Below are 17,184 nucleotides of genomic sequence, written 5' to 3'. Positions count from 1 at the left end.
TCCTGTGTGCCTTGCGGGCCCAGAGGCCGCTCCGAAAACAGCCTTCCTCAGGTATCTTCAAGAAGCACTGGTCTCGTCGTCTGTTCGTCCATTACAGCTTCGTTCCAGAACGTCCGCTTTGCTTCCCCACCACGTTCCCCCGTCTGAGGCTGCCCAGAATCTCCTTCTTCGGGAAATTCCCACTTGAGCAGCCGGGGTGTATAATGAACACAGGCCCGCTTTCCCGGGTGGGTTGGCGGGGTCGGGGAAGCAAGCCTGCCGTGAGCCAGAAGGTGGCGGTTCGGGCGCAGCCTCCCCGTGCCCTGCCTCCTGCGAGTCCACTTCCAGCCCCCCGGCGGCAGCCATGCAGCTCCCCAGCCGGCCCGCAAACACTGGTCCACCGCACGCTCAGCCCTGCCTCCCCGGAAAGGGGCGGCGGAGGGAGCACTGAGCATGCTCGGCGGGGAGGGCGGGTGCTGCCCGGCTGCGAGTCGGGGCGGGCGCTTCCAAAGCGGACTCGGCGTCTCGGTCCGCCCGCTCGGAGCCGCGCCCGCCGGCCCCGCCCCACCCCGCCCCCCGCCACTCGTCCCCGCCGCGGCCGCGCCGCCTGCAGCAGCCGCCGCTCCTCCCTGGCGGCCGCCCCCCGCGGGTCCCTCCCTGGCTGCGGTAGAGACGGAGGTGGAGGGAGGACACAGAGCCGCGCCGCCCGCACCGGAGACCTTCGCCTCGCCCTGCCTGCTCCTCGCCCTCTGGGAGGAACATGGGTAAGTCATCCTATCTCCCCCGTCATCGCCTGACATTTTTTTCTTTCTCGGCGTGTTGCAGGGTGGGAAGCCTTTCTCGCGCAAAGTTGCCGGATTTCTCAGACTCGGGTGTGAGACGGTGGCTCTTCCTCCGGGGAGAGCCGGCGCACACGGAGCGCACGGCGGCGCGGCGGGCTGGGAGGGTCCCGGGAGCGGGTGGGGGCGGCCCCGGGGCCGGACCGCCGCCCGTCTCTGGGGCACCTCGCCGCCTCGCCTCCCCTCCTCCATTCTTCCTGCCCGAGGAAGAGCTGCCCGGTGCCCGGGCACCACGTAGCCTGCCTCGCGGGCTCGCATCCTCTGCCCTCTTCCCGTTTCTTCGGAGGCCGCCCGCTCCCTGTGCCCCGCGTCTGCTGTGCTGGAGGCTCGGGTCCGACCGCGGGAAAGACCACTTCACGCAACTTGCCTGTCAGGGCGACCTTTCCCCGTCTTGGGGACCGCTCATTCTGAGGCGGGGAAGTGTGTGCAAATAGTTTGTGGGCTTAATTTTACAACCTGCACGGAAATCATTTCGATGGGGGAACAGTGGACAGCCTCATAGGTTGGAAGGATGACTTGTCAGAGGCCACGAGGACCGTGAGGAAGGATGGATAGAGCCGCTAGCTGTTGAATTAGTGTTGAGTGGCTACAATGGGTAGTGTTGCTGTGCTCAACCCATTATTTTGGTGCCTTCGCCTGTCTGCTGTACCAGCAAACTGCACCTTTGCATGTTACCGAACTTAGATGTTAGTTATTCTTTCCCAGCTTCCCCTGACTGAATCTACATAACCTGATTTTAGTTCCTTTGTATTTAGTTAATCTCAAGACATTGTTTTGGGTGGGATATTTAAAAGGAAATATGTTTTATAATTCTACATATAATTTATCCTAAATGTTTTTCATAACATATTGCTTAGCTGTTCAGTAATTACAAAAACCTCTGATGAATAAATTATGTAATATAATTAAAAGACGAAAGTTATTTTTTAATAGTAGCAATTTGAAATGCCACACTTCTACATATTCCCTAGTTTGCTTCCACTCCTGTCATAATTTTCTCTTTTTAAAATTTGCTACACTGTCATCTGTCAACTTGGACTTTTCCCACCCCTATCAGGGCAAGTTACTTTAAGCTTAAGGTGAGTGTGGTCCTTCCATCTGTCAATACAGTGCTCAGCACGTCCAGAGTTAGGTCTTGGCAACTTAATCTTCAAGGAAGTATCTAAATCTAGAAATGGTTTTGATGGAGCTTACTCAAAAAGTAAATGCTCCAAGCTCTGATTCAGACCTTTGGCCATGTATTGGGAAGAGGCCAGTGTTGCAGGAGGAGGTGGTATGAATGAGAAATGAATGTAGAACTCTGAATTTTATTTTCAGTAGTTTAGTTTTTTCCCTTTAATGTGCTATTCACGTGCTATTCACGTGCTGAGCAAATTTCTGTAAAAATGTGCCTACCTTTTGTCCAGGAATAGAATTTTAAGTAAATATTAATTCAGATTATTAGACACATTGTGTCTTTTCCTTGAACATATAAAAATTTTCTCCTTAATGGCCACAAGTTTGGCCTATAAAATACATTTCCCCATGTTTCAAGGTGCGCAAAAAAAAAAATCCATTTAACTAAAATTTTAACTTACATGTTGAGTCAGTACCTGTCCAGTAGAAAAATAACATTCTCTTGCAATACTAGTGAATAAAAATGCTTGAAACAAATATAATTTTTTACTTAAAAATAATCTTGAATATCTTGAATGTTACTCTTTGATTTCAAAGGAAGGCTAAACAGAGACCTATCTCTTATTTGAAGCTTAGATTACTCTTTGATTAAATCAACCTCTTTCCTATTGCTGTTTGTACCTTGTTGGAAGCTTTTTAGCCCTTATATAATCTGCCTTATAATGGAGTTGTTTATGTGTGTGTTGTGCATTTAACATGAGTGCCAAAAGATGAAAGTCATGTCTTACTGATTTTTGTGTACCACACAGTGCTTTCCACATGATAGATGCTCAGTAAATCTTGGGTGAATTAATTGTTGTACTTAAAACCGATTTTCAGCTTGTGAACCTGAAAGTATGAGCTCTGAACAAACATCTGGGTTAGTAGATATGGAACTGTGGAAGAAGTGGGAACAGAGAAGTATAATTATGTTATGACTGCTCTTCTCTCTAAAAAAAGGAGTTGGATTTTCGCAGAGGTTTGGATTGTGGGGCTGCCTCCAGGCAAGCCATTTCCTTCTGCACTGCTGTTTTCAGTGGTAAGGTGGTTCAGTGTAAGATCACAGGTACATAAAATAATGGAAAATTGAAACCTTGAAAGCAGTTTTGTATTCTGAGCCAAGGAAGTTATTATAACAATTCATATATACATCAGGGGTATACTGATTAATGGTAGGGGGAAAAATCACTTTTTAATGTCCTTTTAAGAAATAAGGTGATTTTAAAAAAACCCTCACAGAAGGGATTTTTCTTCATAAATATCTAAAAGAAACTTCCTATATAATCTTAGGGACATGCCCATTAATTTACATATTTTTTACTATAAATTTAATGAATACTTAATGCTTATTGAATATCAACCATGTGCAAGGTTCTGTGGGAGGGAAAGATGAATAAGACATTCATGTTTCAAGTTGCTTATGATCTTAACAGGAATAATTTGTTACACAGATAAATATAATAGAAATAAGGTATAAAAGACATTTACATATCTTATAGATTTGGAGAATGGAGAGAAGGTTTTTATAAAAATGCTGTTATTTGAACCAAAGGTTGGTTGAGCTTCTGAAAGATAGAAATGAATGGAGACTGTTAATCTGCATGAGAGTTGGGGGAGAGAAATGACAGAAATGAATAGATAGGGAACATTCAAGGAGTTTCAGGATATGATTGAACAGCCATGTTTGGCTGGAACAAAAGATAAGGTAATAGTGGTTGACAGAGATGAAAAAGTGTTGGATAAAGACTAGATAATGAAGAACCTTAAATGCCAAGCTAGAGAAGGTTTTGGGCCTGTCTCTTGAGAGACTATTAAACATTTTTATGTAGTTAAGTGATGGGTCACAGCTGTGGTTTAGGAAAATTAATCTTTCAGTTGAGAGCAGGATGCATTAGTTGAGAAACTAGAGAACACTTCAGAAGATGGTTGTTGAGTTTGGGTGAAAATATTTACTGACCTGAACCAGGCTGTGGTAAAGAAAAAGAATATTGCAAATAAAGAATAGGATTTACTTGCCAACTGATGGAATATGAAATTTAAAAAGGAGTCATACATATCACCTGGGCAATAATGGGAATGCCGGATCTAATAATATACTTTTAATCCATTGGAAGAGGAAACATAAATGGTCAATTTGGGACCCAATGGGTTGGACATTTAGATTCTCTGCTCTTTCGTGAAAAGGACTCTCACATTAGGTTTTGAGTACATTAACACTAGTGTCTGGCACATAGTAGCAATACAGTAAAAATTTGTTGACTGACTGAAAATAGGTAAACAATTTTTAGCAGTTATTTTAACTCAAGAGATGATTTGAACTAGTGATCAGATGGAAGTTCCCTGTAAATTTCCTGAGATGATATTTGAACTTAGGTGGAAGTGATAAATGTAAAAAAGAAAGAAAAAAAGAAGAAAATTTGTCCAAGATAAGAATCTTGAGGAATTCCCCACTGAAAAGTAAAAGGAATGGAACGATTTGACACTGAAAAAGACAGAAGTAGATAGGAGTGAAAGACCAGAATCGGCATATGGTTGGTTTCAAGAAAGAGTGAACAGTCTGTAATATCTGTTGCTTCAGAACAGAGTGATAAGGACTAAGAAAAGACTCTGATTTTATGTGGTTTGGTCAGGATACTGCCTAGTGTATTTTCTAAAAAGTAGCTTTAAGAGGTACGATAGATACGGAGATCAGTTTTAAAGGCCAAGCAGATACTAAGTACATGGAAACTGAATTCACTATGTATAGTCATGCTCTATTCCTTGCCCTATTTAAAAATCTATCAGCATAGGTTTCTTTAAATGTTTTTAAAATGTTGAACTTTACATGGAACAACATGTGATTTTTTTTGCCTGAGAATAATTTGTAATTACTCACCATAGTGAATATTTCTTTCGCATTCCGTTTTATGTCTTTGTGACTTGCATAGTACACTTTTTGTTTTTGCAATATTCGTTATGCAGAGTGAGTTTAGAAATGGTTATAATTTTACATGGCATTTTACATAAAGGATACTCTTTACTGATGAATGGTTTTATCAGTTTTTATTTACTACTAGTCTTTGTAAATGTGGGATTTCTCTAGTTATGTGTATGCCTCTAATTATACTCTTAATTCCTGGAGTTTTATTTTTCTCTGTAAATAAGTATTAGCCTTATAAATGTCTCTTTTTTTTGGCTTGCATTTCTAAGTCCAGGAATGATTTCAGAGCTAAATAGTTCTTTTACTTGTTCTCTGCAAGACAAGTTAGAGCAATAAACTATTTCTGTAAGCTGGCTGTCACTAAAATTATTATTTTAAAAGACCATACATGATAGCTTGACTAATTCAATACTTTTTCTTTATGTTGGCATTAAGTCTGTTTTGTATATGCCCATTTTGTTTTTCATATGGAAGAAAGGCTAGATTCACTATCCTTGGTAAAGTCATATTCTGAAGTCTCCAGTAATAGGAAAGCTGTAATAGCCTTAATTCATTTTGAGAATCAGAGTTTTAACTTTTCCAGTGTAATGTTGGGGCTTCTAGGTGCCTTTGGGGAAATAGTGTGGTTTCTCTCTGCAGAGATTCCAGGTCACCTGATTTTGAATTTGATAATTCTGGAGTTACCGGTGTCACCAGCAACCACCATAAAATTACCTCAATCTTTAATATCTATTCATGAACATCAGGAGAAATAGTGAAGGGAGATCCATTCTTTTGGAAACTTCATGTTAATTTTAGGTAATGTTTGGATAACTGATAAGTGAAAATTTAAAATATGTGCCTAGGCATTTAATGTGGTGCATAGCTTGCTCTTGTGGAGAGAAGAGCAATAATAAATGAAGATAATCAGAATAAGTTATAAAGTCTATTTTGGTTCTAAAATTCTATGATTCTTTGAAACTAAACTTTGAGATATACTCAGTATCATTGATGTCCTGAGCATATTATCATACTCGTGTAACCTGTTTTTCTTTAGTGTTCAAAGGATAACATTTACTTAAGGTAGCAACTTGAGGGTTTGAACCAATTTGTTAGTCTTTTCAAAATAGATTTCATAAAATGCCATTACTTATGCTGGCTAAGATAATGGATGCTGGATTCAAATTGCAGAATAATGTAATTTTTGGTATACCTACTTAGAAAACCTTTGTTGCTAGAAACATTCTAGGAGTTAAAAAGTAGAATTAGGATAATGATAAATGGACGAAGTTAAATTGAGCTACTAGCCATGATTAGCTGTATTTATAAACTCCAAAAGTCCTTCAGACATTTTATTCACAAAATGAATTACTCCATATGGGCTGTATGTCTGGCCTCTTCTCTTAGGCTATTTTTGCTCAATTTTGTCTGTATTTATGGTTTCAACTACTATCTAATGCTATTCATTCCTAAATGTATATATCAGGGCTATATGTTTTTATCTGGTAAATTATTAGGTATCTCTGCATGCATAGTGAACTCAAACTCATTCAAAATTGAATTCATCATGTAATTTTTAACCATAACCAGAAGTGTGTTGGTGAATGTTTAACCAAAAGCCCTTTTCCTACAAAGCCCAGAAAATAGTAAATATAATGAGCACAGATAATAGTAAAATGCAACAAGTAATGATGAGGTTTGAGTATTAATATGTTTGTTTTAATATTACTTGTTTATATTAATTTTCAGTAATGGCTGTTTTAGTAACTGCCTCACAAAATTCTTAAAAATTTAATAATCATGTCTTATTGGCTGGTGTATGGAGGCTCCACTACACCATTCAATTAATAATTACTATTTATTACCATTTATTAAGAATTCTTGATGTCAGTTATGTTGAGTTTAACATTTTTTTTCACATTTAAAAATTTTATTTTTGATCTGTTCAACAATTCTATGAAGTGGGTAGTGCTATCCCCATTTTACCTACTCAAAGAATTAAGTAATTTATCTTAGGGGACAGAGTTAAGTCTCTGAAATCCTGTTTTAGGGCAGTGACTCTCAAACTTTAGCTTGTATAAGAATGAATCACCTGTAGAGCTTGCTTAAAAAAAAGTTATTGGTCCCACCCTCAGAAATTGTGATTTAGAAGGTGCGGAGTAGGCTAAGAATTTGCATTGTCAAAACATTCCCAGATTCTGCTGCACTTTGAATACCATCATCATAGAGCAGAGGTCAGCAGACTTTCTATAAAAATGGGCAAATGGCAAGTATTTCAGACTTTGCAGTCCAAGAGGCAAATTTAAAAATTTTACATAGTTAGGAGAGAAAATATATGAGAGAAACAAATATTCACACATTTTTTACTGAGTCAAAATATAAATTAATTGAACACAATTTATTGTGATACAGATCTACTGATGAAAATATTGTAATTCTTTTTTTGAGATTGCATTTCACTTAATTGGGATTCAAAGTTACCATCAGCAAAATTGGTTGTAGATGTTCATTTGATAATGCAGATCTGTAATGTGATTGTGTGGATTTTTTCTTTGATACTTGTTTTCACACAGATAGGTACTACCAAATACTGCTGTCAGTTCATGTGCATATGACTGTAATGAGCATATTCATTGTATGGAGGGTGTTTGTAGAGTTATTTTAGATTCTTCTCTTAGTATTTCCCATTTAGGATACTATTATATTACATTGCAGATTAACTACTTCCAATGAAAAGTTAGGTAGAGTTCTCAATTGCAAAGTTAAGTGGAAGTTTCTTTTGCAGCTGCAACTGTAGTTTGAGCTTGCAAATATATCTGTTGCAAATGTGTATGTGCACAGAGATCATGTTTTAACTCTTCACTGCACAAGAAGTATGTAAAGCAGATTGGTTAATTGTGTTTAGAACAATGTTGTCAAGAGACTTAACATTGTATACGTTTCCCATAAGAGCACTGTTTTGCCTTGACTTTCAGGTCAAATTCTAGAAAATTACCAAATCTACAATTTCCAAAGGCATTCATTGTTTGGTAACAGTGGTTGAAGGCATTTCTTTTTGTTCAGAAATTTCAGTTTCACTCTTGAGCTAGAGAAAAAAATCACAATATTCTAATGCTAAGCCATTAAACTGCAGTGTGATAAGGCAAGTCAGGATATTCAACTTTTGTTTCTTATCAAAGTGCACAGAACCAACAATGGTTGCACCTGTGAGAATGAATGAAGTTGATATTACTGGTTCAATGATACATAATAGTTTAAAATATTTTCCCCTTAAAATACCTGCTGATGAATAATGTAATGAAGAGCTATTGGCTTTAAACACTTTACAAACATTCACAAACTTTTTAAGTTTGTTCAACTAAGCCTTTTGCTGTTTCTCACATATTTTCACCACTATCGGTTATAACACATCTTAGCAGATCCCACTTCAGGTTGTACTGAATTAACATTTTCTCAACTTTGAAAATAATCTTGCCTATTATTTTTCTATGCAGACTCTATAGAGACAAATTCTTCAGTCACGTCATGAGTGGCATTGAGTTCTTGAAAATACCAACACTTATCAGTACCACTAATATCTGTCAAGCTATCACAAACGAAAGAAAACCTTTCAAAATCATTCACTTGTTTTTTTAGTTGAGTATTGATATTGCTCCCAGTGTTCTCACTTCTTCAGGTAGCAATATTCACTGAGAGGCTATTAAAAAAGTTTTTTCCCCTCTGGAAATATTTCTTTGGTTGCTATAGTCAAAGTACAATTTAATTAACTTAACGTGATTAAACAGTTTTCCTTGTTTGGCTAAAAGTGAGCCACTGAGAAACTTAGTTTGCAGCTTCATTTTCATTTTTTGTTTTTGTGAAGAATTCTGCTGTGATGAGGTACTTTGTTTTATATTTTCTAATTTCTCAGATGATTATTTTCCTATGAATTGTGAATATGATGATGGCTTAGTTTGGTAATATAGGCATGCATTGTCTTTTCCTAGCGTAGCTGTAGTGCCACTGCATGATGCAATGATTTGCTGTCTAATTCAGTAACAAAATAATCTATACACTGCTTTAAATACACTGTCCTTAAAAGCAGACATTTGAAATACACTTTTATTTTTTGACATGATCAAAATGAAGGGGTATGATAATACACATGGTGCATGAAACATGGGGCAGTCATAACTGTATCACTGCAGTTCTAGTGCATCAAGCAGTAATGTCAAGTGGTGAAAGTGTCATGTTCCTGTCTCAGCTGCTCAACTCTGCTATTGTAATATTGAGCACAGGTACAGAAAATAAAAAGACTGAGTTGTATTCCAATAAAACTTTATTAATGGAGACTGCAATTTGAGTTTCATATAATTTGCACATCATGAAATATATTTTGATTTTATTCAACCATTTACAAATGTAAAACCATGTTATCCATGGGCTGTACAAAAAGAGGTGATGGTCTGTAGTTTTCTTGCTATAGAGGAATGCTATACTACCTTACCTCTCCCCAAGATTTGTTTTCTATGTACATTCCCTAGCTCAGTGAATGGTGTCACCATTCACGCAGTCGACCATTTCTACAATCTAGTCATTCTTTTTCTAACGTCTGTTGGGTTCCCTAAGTTCTGACAATTTTACCTTCTCAAATCAGTCCTCTCTACTTTTTCCACCTTAAACCTGTGACTTCAGGCCTTAATCACCTCTTCGTGAGACCTTTTCTTTTCTCTGTAACAGATGCTCTTTCCCACAGCATCCCCCTCTTTAACCGGTTTTCACATGCTGCTAGAGTTCAGGACTTTGACTTATTCTTGTAACTGAGACCATTTCTTAGTTGGCCTCTCCATTAGCTAGACTATGCTCTCTGATATTTTCTATGTACTATGATCAGATTAATCCTTTTAACATACACTGCATCAGTTATATCACTTTCCTACTCAAGAATCCAATATTGCTTCCACTGCCTACCATATCATATTAAGTCTAAACTCAGCTTAGCTTTCAAGATCCATAGAAATTTGCTACCTCTTTTGTATTTCTTACTACACACTGGAATACAATCTTCCTTTGATTAAAAAAAAAACTCACTGTCCCCTAAATATTCTTTGTCAGTGATAACACCAGTATACCATTGTTCATGTTACTCCTCCTTCTAGAATAACTTCTTTTCTCCTCTCTTATTTATTCTCTTTAGCTCGTGAAGACTGCTTTCTCATCTCTCATACTAACCTCACCTCTCTGGACATTTCTTCCTGGACTCCTAACACATTCAGTAATATTATTTTAGTCACTCAATATATCATATTTCTTGTTGGAATTTTGTAATACTTTTTTGCTCATGTCTTAAAGTCATTACAGATTTAGATTTGTAGTAGCAAACCAGTAGCCTATGGACCAAGTACACCCTGAAGATAGATTTTGCTAGGAATTTTTGAAATTGAAATTAGTTGTCAACATTTAAATAACAGTTAATTTCTGATAAACAACTTTGCCAGCTTTTCTTGAAAAATTAAAAATTGAGTATCCCTGAGCCTGCATCTGTATTGGTGACAGTCAGTGATAGTTGTCTGTTAGGCAGAGCTGCACCTTGGTACATTTCATTGTGATTTTCTTTCCTTTTTCTGTTTTTTTTTTTGTCACATATTCTGATACATAGATAGTTATTATTTAGTACAGTTATCTAACATTGTTGAGTTATAAATTCATTCTTGCTTCTTACAGAGCTTACACCTATATAAAACAAGATACAGGTAGTCTTTGCTTTGCCCCACTTCAATAGGCATGAGATCTAAGTGAGTTTCATTTACTATGATGCTGTGTAGACTGCCTGTTCAATGGAAAGAGCCTGGATTTGGAGACACAAACATCTGGATTTATCCAAACTTCGGCACTTACCTTTCTGGCAAGTTTTTCAACTTCCATATTCAACTTTCTCATCTATTAAAATGCAGATAACATAACCCCTATTTCATAGGTAGTTGTAAATATTACAATAATAATGACCATGTACATTTTAATTTTTGTTTCAAAACTGAAAATACAATCATTGTTGAGAAACTTTATCTTGTATTTGAGTTAAAACCAAAAGGTATAATGCTGTTTGTTGTATTATTTTAAGCAAATCATGTAGTGAATGTTGTTATTGTAGCAGATTATATTTTCCAAAGATGGCCACAACAGTGTTTTGCCCCACATAGTCTTCTAGAACTTGCCACTCCCTCTGAGAAATGGGGAATTCTCTTTCTGTTGAATAGAGCAGATATGTGACTTACTTGTTACCAACAGAATGAAGCAGAAGTGATGCTGTGTGACTTCCTAGGCTTGGGAGTGAAAGGCAGTGTTGCTTCTACCTTGTTGTTGAATACCGGTCTGCCTGGAGCCCTGAGAAGTCTGAGGCCCTGCAGCGGCCATGCTGTTAGGAAGCCAACCACAAGAAGAGGTCTCATGTGTTAGTTCTCATGTTGGCAGTCCTAACCTTTAAGCTTTTCCAGGCCAGTCACCAGAAATGTGAGTGAATAAACCATAGATGACTTAGATGATGCCAGCCCCAGCTCTTGAGTCACTCCCAGAGACACCCCTAGCCTTTGAAACTCTACCATGAGACCGCAGACCTCATGGAGCAGAGACAAGCCACCCTTTATGTGCCCTTTGTGGATTCCTGGTTCACAGAATCTGGGAGCAAAATCAAATGGCTTTTGTTTTATGCCAGTAAGTTTGAGGTGATTTGTTGTGTAATGATAATAATTGGAACACTTATAAAAACCCAAAAGATACATTGTGTAAGTAAGAAACAGATTGCTATTAAACCTCATCAAAGTGAGAAGTATCTGCTGAATAAATGTTTGCCGAGTTTTTCTTTCAAGTGAAGACAGACTAACAGAATTTTATCTAGTAAATTGAATTTCCCTATGATTTATTTAATGTTCTTTACTTGTCATTGATTGCCTTGAAGAAATAAATATCTGTTGACTAAGCTGCCAGAAAAGAAATATGTATGTTTAAACAGTCCTGTAGGTTTCAATGTAGCTTTATAGTAAAGTTTACCTATTTGGCTAATAAAAAATAAAAGTCAATACTTATAAGTTAGTCAGGATAGCTACGACTAAAATTTACACTTTTCTCTAAATACATAGCCTAAAAAACCTCATGGGAAGAAATGTATATCTGTACTGGTTCTCCAAATGAAAATTTAGTTGTTTATCCCTGATATTAGTTTTAATATTAATCTTATAATAACTTCATGGTAGTATATTTGCGGAATTATTTTGAATCTGTATCTTTCTTGTTACTTTTTGGAAAACCATAGATTTTCTAAGTTTATTACTGCTGGATGAAATAATCCTTTGCCATACATTTATCAAGCGGTTTCAGTTACATACTGGCTATTATGATTTTCTAAAATAATAATGTAACAATTCTAATAATAATGGATACTTAAGGCTATTACCATGAGAAAGGGCAGTCAGTACTGTAGTAACATTTGGATTGATTATGCTTTAAAGTTTAGCACATGTGTGTTTTTAAATATTAATAATAATGTATGTCCACAGTGCTTCTAGGAGGATACACAAGAGAATATTAACATTGATTCCCTCTGGGAGTGAATTGGCAGTAATTCCCACCAAAATAAAACTAAAAAAATTTTTTTTTTTCTATACAACTGTATTGTATTCATCTTTGTATCTTTTGCACTTAGTGCCTGCCATGTTTGGTACTTGGTAGGCACTTAGCTCATATTGTTGGATGAATATAAATTTGAGCTTTTCTTCTTAACTTGTTAATCACCTGACACACAGCATCCATGATCTAATAGATAATGATGTTCACTGAAAGGGTGAATATTCTTAGTCTTTTCTCACATAGCTCCTCATTTTTCTAAGAAGGCTGTTTGTATCTGTGTCTGTCTAGGTCCAATTAGAAGACAAACCACACAATGTTAGATTTATATGTATATGTAGATATTCTGACAGGAAACATGAAGTCTGTAGGTCATAGGACAGAGTTTATTATTTAAAGAACATTTTAGTAGTGGTTACTGTGCACATGTAGCAGGGTTGCACCACCAGAGAGGAATCCTAAAAGCAGGACACCACTAATTTATGTAGGCTGGCACATCCCCCATCTGAGATGCACACACACACACACCCTGTATCTTTACTCTGAAATTAAACAAATCCTTCTTAGGGAGGGGGGAAAGCATCTTTAGGTTATTACCCTAACTATAAGCTGAAAGCACATTTCTGGAAAGAGGGAATTTTTTATGATCTTAGTATGTCTCCAGAGTAGGAGACTTATCTTTATTATAGCTTATCAATTTCCTTTGCTCAGAAGGCCCAAGCAATGAAGGAATGCCAAGCAATCCAGGGAGAATTGTCTTCCAACACACAGTTATTTAAACAAGACACTTAATGTAAAAATCATTAAGTATGAATAGAGTAACTTTAAGAGACAGACAGCATCTCAGCCTGTGGTAGTGTATCCAGGAAGGACGGACTTCGATAGAAGGGTGCATTCTCATCGGAAGATGGAGTCCAGTCCAGCTCTTTGGGTGTTGTAGAAGCTCACTTCCAAGGGTTTCCTACTCCAGAGCTGGTCAACGGGGCTTCTGGCGTACTTCAGGTGCTGAGGAGATGGTGTGAGAAGTGACCTGGGCTGGGATGCAGACCTGAGAAATCTGGGGCTCTGTACACGGTGTTGCTGCTTGCGTTGAGAGCTGGTGGGAGAAAATGTATGATGAAAGCTGTGACTTACAGATGTTTGGCATTGGAGAAAAATGAAGGCTGAGCAGAAAGGAGAGCACCTTCCTCTTCAGTACTGCCCATTGCGCTCTACAGACAAAGCTTGTATCATGCCATCTGGCAAAGGAAAAATATTTAAAGGGCCCAGATTAATTTTTACAGAACAGCCATTAAGGTTGGATTTGGGACTGAAAGGCAAGCTGATGACTGATTTAATGTCTCTTCATCCTATTGCTTGAATTTTATTCCTTTTAAACTAATGGTGCAGATAGCTTTAAGTAAGAATATTAACCTACTTCTGTTTTATTTATTTAGTTTTTATCTAAATTCTCTTTTGTTTTATCTTGACTCTAAAGTTGCTTTTTGCTTCCTGTGACAGTAGTCCAGGAAAATATTTCCTTTGTGGGTTCAGAAATGACAGTGTAGACAGTATCATTTTTATTAGGTTTTTAAAATTCTTAATGTATTCGTTAATATATGCCTACATTAAGCTCATGTGTCACATTTATGACTACTTGTATATACTTAACTATTTTTCTCTAGTTGGCATTTTATTACCATAAAAATTGGTGTTGCCTAAAAATTTATAAATTTCAGTGTGTATTATCTCATCCTTGTTATTTATAAGGTCACTATGCAACACTATTTGCTTTGCACTAATTATAATGAAATACTTCTTTATATATTTCTCCAGCTAAAGAATATTTCATTTATGTGGGTTTTTTATATCAGTCTTCAATCTAGTTCTCTGTTATTATAAAGTATTATAAACCAGTATTTTCTTTGTCCATCTTGATATTTGATTAGTCACAGTTTTAAGCATGTTCTGGTGAAGATTCATGCTCAAGACTGTTTGGAAGTCTAAGTAGAGAGCCCCGAACAATTCTCCTTACCTACCTTATATAGCCTTTAAAAATTCCCATATGTATATGCCAAATTTCCTCTTATTGAAATTGTATCATCTGTCCCTTGTTTAGTCTTCCTCCCTTGTGAGGCAAATCCTAGAGTCTAGGGCAGAGCTTGGAGGCAGGCTATCTTTTACTTTTGAATCTAAGTGCCAGGAGCCATAGCATTGTAAGCAGACACTTGAGTAGTATCCTGAAGGAGGAGAAGGTCACAACTAAGATAGTAAGTTCAAGATCAATATACTAATCTAAGGGACTAAACACAGAATTAGAGCCCACAGATAAATAAAATGGGGTGCGAAAAACTAGGAAATGCAGGATAATAAACATGAAACATTGTTCTGAAAGAATCCTGGTGATAGACTAGTGTGATAGTATGAGGACTTAAGTTGATTTGCAGGCACATACTAGGTATCATGGGCTGGAGCAGGGCAAATATATTTCAAGTAGTTGTTTTTACCTTTAGAGTTTTGTAGGCTCAATTAGCTTACTTGTACAGAAGTGAAGTTTGAAACTATGTACTTTCCACTTTCCAGCATTTTCCGGAACTGTTGTGTTTAGAGGTCATTCCAACAATTCTTCAACACAGAAGCATTTGTAATGAGAGATTACACATTTTCACCAACGTTCTTCTAGTATAATTCTTGGGTTTCTTTAAAATTCTTAGACAAATGCCATCAAGTTTTGCTGATTTATCCACATTGATTTTCTAAATTGGCTTACAATATCCTAGGTGTTGACTACTATTTGGCATTATACTATCTTAAATCTTTATATTAGGAGATTGTTGAAGAGAAGAAATCACCCTGAAGTTTTTTGTGGTCAATTCTGGGAAAAAGAATTAATTTAGCCTGGATCTCAGTAAGATTCACTATCTAATAAAAAAAAGCCAAAGTATTAACTTATTAGCAGTTTGTGTTATGTTATATGCTAAAACTATATTTGACAGTTTTAAACAGTTAAGTAATTCTTGAATTCTAAGTGAAAAGGTCTTACAGCATTGTGTGAAATAAAATTCTACAAATTGTATCTTGCTCTTATACATTATGGTTTAATATTGTAGTTGTGAAGATCATCTATCATACCCTTGAGCCTCTAATCAAACATGACAAGACTACAGAGTTTCTGGTTCAAACTAAAATAGACTTTAACTTCATTTAAGAATGAAATGAAAAGTTGACTGCTGAAGAAGTTTTCATCTGATTTCTGAAACAGAAACTTACAGTGATATGTAGTCATTGTTTTTAGTATAGTCCATCTTAATAAAAATATTTGTTAATCATGGCAATTTGCACCATAATTTTTAATAAAAGATGAAAGTGTAAGTACCTCAGAAGTAAAATAGATTTTCAGGATTTATTAAGTTTCCCATATAAGAGCAGCATGAGTATCCTAGGATTTCATGTCCTACAATAATTTCCCATCTAATAGTAGAAATAAGCCAAGAGTTTTATGAACCCAGGACTATAAAGCTAACAAAATGAAAAATATAGAAAAAATAGAGCTGTATAATAATCTACAGAAATAATTTCTTGTTAAATAGATTTTGAACTTGATTTTACATTTAATTTTGGAGTTCAACCACGTGGCATATATAGTTCAAACTACTGGCATATAGAAGGGATTGATTAAATTCATCTAAACCCTTGTATTTTATGAAATCTTAAGTTAGTATTCTTGTCTTAAGTGAGGGGGAAAGTGGTGTGAGATGTGCACTTAAAATCTTCTTGTGGAGTGAAAGAGGTATATCTAATGGATAGATGTGTGGAAAATTGGCAGATTGGTACAGAGTTCTGGTGCCATTGCAACCTGGAGAAACATGTTAGGAGGGAAGCCCATGTATATGAATAGGTAGGTATGACTACATGTTAAAGTAATTGATGAATTAAGATATGTTAGGAATTTAAAATTAGTGAAATTTTGCAGTTCTTGCATTCAGTAGAACAGTTTCATGTGTCTTCATTTTTTTCTTTTAATTTTACAAACATTTGTAATCCTGAATTGCCCTTGAAAATAAATATTGCAATATACACACTATGAACATTTAATTGTTGCTTAGGTATCTCTTATACAAGTCAAGAGTATATGTGTTCCCTAAACACTTAGTATTTAGGTAGATTCCTGTTAGACTGTGTTTCTGTAGAATTTAGTCTGGAAAAGTAATATAAGAAAATGGCCCATTTACATTAGCTTCAGATTTTCTTTAATTTTCAAGTTCTTTATTCTTCAATTAAATAGTAATTAGGAAGATAAATGGTTACATTGTCAATCTTTTTGTAAGTTTCCAGTTTTTTCTTTCTGGTAAACACCATTAAATTCTATTCATCAGCCATTTATTGAATGCCTGCTGTGTGCAAGACAATATGATGGGTGTAGTTGAGTAATATAACTATAACAAAGTGATACTAATTATTATATCAGCAAATGTCAACCTAATGTGCTTGATTATTTAATGTGTGCTAGGACCTGCTCTAAGAACGTTGTGTATATGACTTCATTTAATCCACACAACAACCTGATGAGGTAAATGTTGTCATCTGTATTTTGCATATGAGAAGATAAAATAAACTTGTGTAGTTTATACAGTTTAAGTGGTGAAGTCAGGATTTGAACCCAGATGGACTGACTCCAGAAGTTGTACTGTTAATCACTAAAATGTGCTACATTCTCTGTCCATGAGTTGCTTG

General features: G+C 36.6%; 1 protein-coding gene across 4 annotated transcripts in view; it reads left to right on the top strand.

Annotated features, from left to right (window-relative positions):
* Nucleotides 1-554: 554 nt before the first annotated feature.
* RAP1GDS1 (Rap1 GTPase-GDP dissociation stimulator 1) overlaps nt 555-17,184 on the top strand; it is a 170,258-nt gene continuing 153,628 nt past the window's right edge. For all 4 annotated transcript variants that reach the window (XM_037020188.2, XM_037020187.2, XM_037020184.2 and 1 more), the window contains exon 1: nt 555-743. In XM_037020188.2, coding sequence (XP_036876083.1) covers nt 740-743 — 4 coding nt within the window. In that variant the 5' untranslated portion in view covers nt 555-739. The remainder of the gene's footprint in view (nt 744-17,184) is intronic.

Source organism: Manis javanica, chromosome 5 (genome assembly GCF_040802235.1).
Source record: "Manis javanica isolate MJ-LG chromosome 5, MJ_LKY, whole genome shotgun sequence".
In the NCBI taxonomy this organism is placed as follows: Eukaryota; Metazoa; Chordata; class Mammalia; order Pholidota; family Manidae; genus Manis; species Manis javanica.
The sequence above is the reverse complement of the archived record's forward strand: the minus strand, read 5'-3'. Positions and strand labels throughout refer to the sequence as shown.